At 42.1% G+C, this 9476-nt stretch overlaps 1 protein-coding gene across 1 annotated transcript; it reads right to left on the reverse strand.

Moving 5' to 3' along the window:
* On the reverse strand, positions 6404 to 8621 carry LOC107637019 (DEAD-box ATP-dependent RNA helicase 21; the record flags this gene model as incomplete). Its single annotated transcript, XM_016340478.2, is given in 1 exon segment — positions 6404 to 8621. A coding segment is annotated over 1 exon segment (1881 nt), but the record flags the coding sequence as incomplete, so codon positions are not given.

Raw genomic sequence — 9476 nt, forward strand, 5'->3', positions numbered from 1 at the left:
ATGCCCCTGACGCTACAGAGCCAGCACACATGGCGGCACCACCTCAGACACAGGAGACTCAGCCGGTCCCACAGCCACAGTCAGAGCCAGAGCCTATCGTTGTACCTCCCACTGATCCTCCGGTTTAGCATCGAGGACGATGCTTGGTTTTAAGTGTGGGGAGGGCACCGGTAGCATTATTTGGGAACCGGTGAACTTTTTTTCGGCCTAGTTATCTCATTTTGCACATCCTTATATATATTTTGATGCATTTGCATTTCTAGTTTGCTTTGGATACTTTTATTGCTTATTCTGGATTTTAGACATTTTGATGCTTCTAGATATTATTGGATGCTTTTGGATATTTTTAGATCTTTTGGATGATAGATTCCGTACTTTTAGTGGATTCTTCTTTATACATTTTGTTTATCTTTGTTTTTAGTTTGCGGTTGTGATTAGAAATCATGTTTTAAGTAAAACATAGGCACCCTTTTTGCATATTATATTGATTCTAAGTGAAAAAGAAAAAGGGTGAACTAAGAAAATTTTTGAACTTTTCAATCACAACAATGCTTAGTCAAACATTGAGATTTTTCAAGAAGTTTAAATATAGGGCATTAACCCAATTGATTGAAAAAAAAATTTTTGAAACTTGCTTGAATTTCATACCTTGTGAAGCATGTATTGAATTGAGAACACAAGCTTGTGAGACTTGAGCCTATTGATGTGGTTACATTTTATAACCATTTATTTCCCATTCTTGTGTGAAATTGTTCTCTTTCCATGATTGTGATCCTTAATTTGCTTGATTCTATATATCCGTTTATTTCTTGTGTTTGTGCATTTATATGATTGAGGCCATTATTTCATTTGTCACTTACCCAAATAGCCAACCTTTTACTCTCCATTGTTAGCCAATTTTGAGCCTATGCTTAACCAACTCATTCTTATTTTAGCTCATTACAAGCCCAAGGCGGAAAACCAATGAAAAGTCCTTGTTTGGATCCTTGATTGGCTTAGGCTAGTGAGAGTGCTTTATTATTCAAAGTTGGTGAGGCTTGGGAACATTGGATGGGATAAAAAGGGGCAATACACTTTTATGTTTAGGAATTGGGCACATATTCATGTATTAATCAAATGTAGAGACCTTATGCATTGATGTTCTTGTATTTAGCTTGAAAGAAGAAAAAAATATATATATATAAAAGAAAAAAAAATGATGAAAAGAAAAAAAAAATAAAATGAAAGAAAAAAAAAGAGAAAAAAAAAAAAGAAAAGAGAAAAAAAATAAAAGGGGACAAAATGCCCCAAAGTGAAGTCAATAAAAAGGAATCAATGCATAAGTGTTGTGAATCAAATAAAAAAAAAATGCATGAGTATGTAAGAAAAAGTGAAGAATGGGTAGTTCGAATAGCTCGCATTTGTATAGGTCATTAATTAGGTTAGGCGGGAAAGTCTATGCTAATCAAAGATTCAAATCCTAGCCCACTTGACCATAAATGATCCTACCTTGACCCTAACCCCATTACGACCTAAATGAAAGACCTCATGATGAATGTATGCATGCATTGAATAAATGTTGATTGTTAGAAGAAAATCAAATTTTGGAAAACATGATTGGAAGAGAATTGAGTAACCCGGCTGACTTCCTCGTCGTTGATGTACTCTTTAGCCACGCACTGGATCTCCTGCATTGTCCAAACTGGTCTCGTGGTAAGGTGCTTCCTGAAGTCGTCATTTAGGAGCCCATTCGTCAAACATAGACTCGCTACCGAGTCCGTCAACCCGTCGATTTCCAAGCACTCATCATTGAAGCAATCCAAGTACTTCCTGGTCGGCTCCCCAGTTCTTTGGGTCACCTCTAGCAAGTTGATCGGGTGCTTGGCTTTGGCGATCCTGGTTGTGAACTGAGCCAGGAAGGCATGGCTGATGTCGGAGAACTGGGTCACCGAGCCCTGCGGGAGGTTATTGAACCACCGTATTGCCGGTCCCGCCAGGGTGACCGGGAAGGCGCGACACCTTACCTCATCTCCTACTCCTTCTAAGTCCATCCTTGCCTCGAAGGCCGTCAGATGCTCCAGGGGGTCTTGCATTCCATCATACCTCATGTCCGTTGGCTTGTCAAAATGTTTTGGCAACCGGACCTCGAGTATGGAACGGTGGAATGGGGTCGCTCCCATTATGACGGGTCCCCGTGTTCCCGTCGTTCTTCCCTCGTCGCTTTCCCGACGAGTGTCCTCGTCCCCGCGGTTCATGGTAAGTTGCCTTTCACCTCTGGCATAAATGAAAGGGTCACGATGTCTTCTCGCGCGCCCCCTTTCGCCGGCGCTTTCGGATTCTGCATGTGGGCTAGGCGTGCGTCTGGAGCGACTCCTGGAGCGAGATCGGGAGTAACTCTGCTCTGGGGTGCGCTGGTCGCGTTCTCTGTCTGCTAACCGGCGCTCTAAGTCTTGCATTCTATGGCGTAACTCTTGCATTATTCTGGCGTGGTTGTCGCCAGTCCCCCCGAAGGGGCGTCTCTCGTGCGCCTGGGTTGCGTCCCTCGGGGGGATCTCGGATGTTGTCGGGCTCCCGTCCCGGCGGCGTCGCCTCCGGGCACGGCCTCGCGGTTTGCTTCCGTTTCTACTAGCACGAAGTCCATGGACGACTCCCCACAGACGGCGCCAATGTTCGGTAGGTCGGTTATCGGACGGTTCGGGTAGTGATCCAGGATGATGGTAGGGGCTCGTCAAGTCGTGGACTGCCGGTCAACGATACGCGAGGTCCCGAGTACTTCGTGTGGAAAAAGGGGGGTGCCGTCAGTAAATGTGTAGGCGGAAAGGGTAGTGTGATATGTGACGTACCTCGGGGAAAGAGCAAGTCTTCCCCTTATATACCTGTCAGAGGTGGGCCCGATGAGAACAGGCCCATGTTTCTAGGGACGTTGTCCCACAGCTGCTCATGAGCTATCCTGGACGCGTGTCCGGGTCGGTTGCGGGGTGTATATCCGGACCGGGTGGCATCCGGGTCGGGCCGACCCGTAGGGGTTCTGAGCCAGGCCGTAACACTATTGAACATATAAAAGGAGAATTAAATTCACTTCCTAACTTTCTTACTAGAGAATTTTTGCAGGGAAAGAATGGATCAAAAATCAGCCTCCAGTGAAGATTATGGTCAACTTTTTGACCAAATAAAAGAAAGAAAATTGCCTATTACTCCTATACCAGCAAAATCATTATCATTAAGACTTATGACTATGTCATAGGTTGTAAAAGTATCATCATCATCATCACCTTCTAAGAGCTCTTTAATTACTACTAATAATAAATTCACATTATTGCAACCATCAGACCTCTATAACACTCAATCCTTGAAAGAACAGTTTTCTTACAATGAAAAACCTAATCCTATCAGAATATTAACCATCGAAAAAGAGTGGTTCAAAAAAGATAGGAAAATCCTATACAAGACTATTTTTCCAAATACTTTCCATTATATTCCTATTAACCCACAAAAAACCCAAAAATTCTATGAATTCATATTATTGGACACTGGATCTATTGAATTGACACATTATAGAGATCCCAACACCAAACAGCCCATTTATTTAAAAATAAAAATTATGAAAATATTATCTCTACAAGAGTGGGAATTACCCCCATATCAGTCCAAAAGCTTCTCTTTAAAATTTGAACCTCAAAGCTATACCTATTATGATTACTAAGAAGCATGGAATCATATCTTATTCCTATCACCAAGTCCCCATTCTTGGTTCATTTGGTTCAGAAAGGGATATCATTACAATTTTTCAAATGGTTCTAATCATGGTTCTAGAATTTTAGACCGATAGAAGTCTTCTTCCCAAAAGAAGCCAGCCTAGCATATGAATACTTTAAAAGCAAGTCATCATTCTTACAAGAATACAAATTCATTTCATCTATAGCAGCTATGGGAATAAGCTGGATTATAACTTGGGAATATGATTCAGCCGCATATGAAGAATGTCCAAGCATACAATATTTGGTAAGAACAATAAAAATAAAGTGGTGGAACAAATATGATATAAATTTGCTAAGAAAAGCAGCTATTGATCAATGGTTAACAACATCACAAAAGCGTCCAGCAATAACAGCTTCAAGCACCACCAATGAGCAAATAGCTTATAAAAAGAGACCTAATTCTTAGTGCAGAAGCGACAAATTATGGCAGCCCTAGCAGCAGCAACCTCAGAGGAAGATATCCAAAGCTCTCTACCAGCAATACAAGCCGTACCTCTTGGAGAAGACAAAGAGGTCCAGTCCAGCCCGCCTCATTACTATCAAGACTCCGAAGACCCATTTGAAATGTAGTAAAAACTGTATATGAAATCAATGAAAAAAATCCAATCATAAAGAAAATGATCTCAGTAAAAAAAAAAAAGAAGCAAACAGTAAATGTCGGCAAAACAATAAATGTCGGCAAACAGTAAAAGCAAATAGTACTGTCGAAAAATAGTAGTCAAATAGTAATCATTTGGGGTCTATAAATACCAAAGGCCTCGTTCATTCCCAATCAATAAAAAACTTGAAAGCTCAAGAACTCTCTCTACTTCTATATCTTCTTACTTCATAAACTTCTCCAAATATTTGTAATCATCTTCAAATTTGTATCAACTTTGCAAGCAATAATAGTACAAGTTCATCTCTGTAAGCTTACTATCTTATGCTTTCTTTTTTTATAATTTCTTAATTATTATTTCTATTCTTATAACATGAAAGAGTTTTAAAAAAGACTTACTTCTTTGAAGCTTGTTAGAAGAAAAATGAAAATAAGAAGATTAATAATTGTTCAGAACTAAAAGTAGAAATAAAAAAGATAAACAAAAAAATAATCAGAACCAAAAAGTTGTTACAACATACTAAAACTACAAAATCAATAAAAAATGTTAGAGAAAGTTATAGGAATAAGCGTATTCAACGTGTTAGAAGAATACATTATCTTCATAGACAAAGTATGATTGCTTTACAAGAGATACAATCCCAAATACTAGTAAACGTCCAAATGATGCAAGGTGATCCTCAACCTTTACAAGTACCAGCTCAACCTTTACGAGTGGTATATATATATATATAATAGAGATCAATAGTTAAAATTATTGGCACATTAACATTCTAGAAAACGAAAATTTTCAAGTGTTCCAAAGAGAAGCTTCCTATATTATATGTTAGTACTTAGTAGTATTTAATATAAAGAGTTTTATGCATACCCAAGTACATCATATGTAATATGTTCGATGTAGTTGAATCAAATAATTATGATGATACAAAGAAACACAGAAGTGTACGTACGGAATGTCCTGAAACAACAATGGGCTTTCTTGTCGGAGTAGATGACAAGTTTGTCTTAAATATATGTATGGCATGAGATTCTCTCATTGGCTTGGCAGCGCCGCAGTGGCTTCTTATGCTCTTCTGTTATCTTGTTACTGAGTCAAACGAGGGAAGGGATGCATTTCTTGCGATGCCTTAGTATTCATCTAACATAGTAGCAGCAGTACTTGTGTACTCTACTGAATATTGTGATGTAAACCCACCAGTCTCCACATCATTATCATAACAGTCAACATCAGTTTAGATTTTAGAACAAGAAAAACACAATCTTGAACGGAAACTTTATTTGTTTATTTCTTTTAGAAACAATTCAGGCTAGAAATCATTACTCTACAACAAAAATATTGGATGCATCTTTGAAATGCAGTGAAGTTATTTGTTCCACTGGTTGAACTAATTTACTAGGATGAGCCTCAATGGATGTCACAGAAACAGTAGCTTATAAGTGGACTGTGCTGTACTTGAGAGTTGAGACATGTTCTGCATCAACATCATTTGCCGGTGGCCGTTGCTTGCAAATATGTTTATTTTGAGGACTTTTGCATAATTAGTATTGTGACAGATTGATGATCTCTTTAGTGCAAATGATGGAAACTCTGGTTATTTTCTCATTCGCCGTTCCTTGTGGATCCATGGCATTATAGTAAATAGTAAGTTTTCATGCTTCCCTAACAGGGTCAAGGGCTCACATACATGCAATTCATCAAACGTTTCGCGAATATTATTTCCCAGTGTGTATAACTTGTACATGCTGAAGTGAACGCTTCCTAAGGGGTGAATTGTGTTACTCTAACCTCTGAAACTTCACAAAGAAGACAGTAGTAACGAAATCAGAAAGTTGGCTTGCAGTTTCACGGCAAATTAACACGCACCAAAAAATAAAACTGGGGCAATGGAGTAACACGTAATGGGTTAATAGCCGAGGGGAAAAAAAAGTGAAATTAACCAAAACTGAACCACGCGCAACACAAAATGGTTAGTATTTTAGGCGCACACAACTATAGCCCGTTCATACTTTGACATAATCATATTTTCAGATGCTGGTTTTAAGTCTTGACCAGAAGTCCAGAACCAAAACATATATAACAAGTGGTAACAGATATTAAAAATAAGACAGCAACGTTTGTAGCACAAGAATCTGATGACAAAAATTAAAACCAAGGAGCAAAAATAAGTTGTGGTCCTCATCTAAAATTACCCATTCCTGTTAGAAATAATAAGCAGGATAATAACTCTGAGCTCTTGCTAAGTTGAATACAGATACAATAATAACAACAATAACAGAATAAAAAGTCTGTTGTACCTAAATTTTATACAAGACCCGCAAAATGCTCATGCTCATGCTCATGCTCATTGCTGAACAAAACCTCGTATGACCTGCAAAGCGGATTCCCATGAAGCCAAAAAAGTTGTCTAATGTGCAAACACAGTGTCATTTCGTCTAGGTGGTCTGTCGGGAATAGTCCCTGGCTTGAACTTGGAGGCTTCGTGCCTTGCCAATTCAGGTGGAACAGGGCTGTTGCTTTGAATAAGCATCTGTTTGAGGTCATAGAAGACATCAGTGTCCTGAAGAGTGAGGAATGTTGTTGCCACACCAGTCTTTCCTGCACGACCAGTACGCCCAATGCGGTGCGTGTACATTTCAATGTTCCCAGGCATATCATAGTTTATCACATGAGCCACATCGGGTATGTCAATACCACGTCCAGCAACATCTGTGGCAACAAGAACATTGTATCTCTTGGTCCTAAACCCTTCTAGACTAATCTCTCTCTGCTCCTGCGACTTCCCTCCATGCAATGTAGTCACACGATACCCTTCCTTGTCCAAATTCTTGGCAACCATATCCGCATTCTTCTTGGTGTTAACAAACACAATTGCCGTCTTGTCATTAAGCTCATCAAGCAACCTTTGAAGCTTATGGAATTTCTCAGATTCCTTCATCATTATCACATGTTGGCTGATCAAGTCAGTTGCCTTTCCGGCAGTGCCAATGGTCACCACAACAGGATTCCTCAGATACTTCCTAGCAAGCCTCTCCACTGCCGGAGGCATGGTGGCACTGAACATATAAGTGGTCCTATAAATCTTCTTCTCATCAAGCTCCTCATCTTCATTCTCAGGTTTCAAGTTGCTGGAAGGCATGGCATCCAAGACACCCATCACCTGTGGCTCAAAACCCATATCAATCATGCGATCCGCCTCATCAAGAACAACATAATTGCATTGGTTCAGCACAGCATATCGCCGCTCTAAACAATCTATCAAACGACCTGGAGTAGCAATGACAATCTCACAGCCTTGCCTAATCTTAAACCCTTGTTCCTCAATGGACTGACCACCAACAATGGAGACAACCTTAATACCCAGATATTGAGCAAACTTAACAGTCTCATCCTCAATCTGCTGGGCAAGCTCGCGAGTCGGAGCCATAACAACAGCATAGGGACCCTCAGCCTCATTCTCCTCACTCATGGGGGGAAGCCTAGTAATGTAACTCAACATGGGAAGAACAAAAGCAGCAGTCTTACCGGAACCGGTCTCGGCAATGCCAATGACATCACGCTGCTGCAAGCCAAGGGGAATTGCAGCCATCTGAATGGGGGAAGGGGTCTTGTACCCAGCCTTCTCCACCGCCTTCAGAAGCTCATTGCTGAGCTTGCTCTCTACCCAGCTCCGCATGGGGCGAGGTATCTTGGAACCCTTGTAGGAGATGTTGTAGTCCTCCCTGAAGATACGCCAATCCCTCTCCGTCATTTCCTCAAGCTTTTTCTCGCTCCAATGGCGGTCAACCCTCATGTCGAAGGTGTCGTAGAGGTCGGCAGCAGCCTCCTTGCGGCGCTGGGCATCGGCCTCCTCGGGCTTCTCCTCGACGCCGTCCTTGCGACGGATCTGCTCGCGCATCTCCTTCTCGTTCTTGGCGGCGAGCTTCTTCTGCTCGCGGCGGTCCATGCCGGCGCGGAAGCCGCGGCCGAAGAGGAGCTGAGCCTCGTGAGGGTTCTGATAGAGGGAGTTCATGTCGCGAGATGTGTCCTCGGTGTTCTCCCAGTCGAAGGAGAAACGGAACTTCTCGCTGGGCTTGATCACGCGCTTCTTCGGCTTCTTCGAACCAAGGTACTGTTCTTTGATGGATTCGAGCTCCTTCTCGCGCTCCCGCTCCGCCAATTTCTCCAACCGTGCTCGTTCCCGAGCCCTACTTTCCTCTTCGCGCTCCCTCTCTCGGTTCCGTCGCTCCGCCTCGCGGTCCCGATCGCGTGCCCTATCGCGCTCCCGTTCCCGTTCCCGTTCTCGTTCTCGTTCGCGGTCTCTGTCCCTGTCCCTATCCCTATCCCTGTCCCTGTCACGGTCGCGGTCACGCCGGTCGGAGTCAGCGGAGGGTTTGGAATCGGCCGCGGAATCGGAGGAAGGTCGATTACGAGAAAGGAGCTGCTCTTGGCGGCGCTTCTGGTTGGCGATTTCCTCCTGACGGCGCTGGAGTGCCAATTGCTCGCGCTGGGCTTTGGTAAGGAAGACAGGCTTGGATGGTGCGGTGGAGTTGGTGGCGGCGGCGGGGGGTAAGTTGACGTCATCGATTGAGGGTTTCATAGCAGTTGGCTGTGCTCCTATGAAGTAACAGAAAAAGAGGAAAAGGGATCGCTTGGTTAATTGCAGGAGGGGACAAGAGAACACACCACAAGACAAGAGTAGCTCAACACCGACGATCAAAGATTCCACACTCTTCCTTCTATGTTCTTTCAGTCTCAATCCTTTCGCCCTCCCTTTCCATTTTCTTCTCCTCCTTTTTTTTTTGGTTTGATTTCTGAAAGGTACAGAGCTCAGGCCCATTTTATAACAGAAAGCATATATTGCCATTTGGGTCCATGTAGCTTTTAAAGTCCATTAAAAAATGATGTTGGACAAAAAAAAAAGAAAAAACATACAGGATGGTTTTTGATTAACTTGCCTCGTTACCAACTAACTTGGTTGTGTGGTCAGCCCACTCTTGTATATGCAGCAATTCATTGGCCAACGACAGACTCTTAAATGAAGCTCAAATCTGTGACGAATTAGTTTTTGACCTATAAGGTTGGGAGATATTATAGAAAACAAAAAACAAAAAATAACTTGCCCCGTTACCTCTTAATTTTTAGCGTTTGGTGAAGAGATAGA

Source organism: Arachis ipaensis, chromosome B01 (assembly GCF_000816755.2).
Source record: "Arachis ipaensis cultivar K30076 chromosome B01, Araip1.1, whole genome shotgun sequence".
Lineage (NCBI taxonomy): Eukaryota > Viridiplantae > Streptophyta > Magnoliopsida > Fabales > Fabaceae > Arachis > Arachis ipaensis.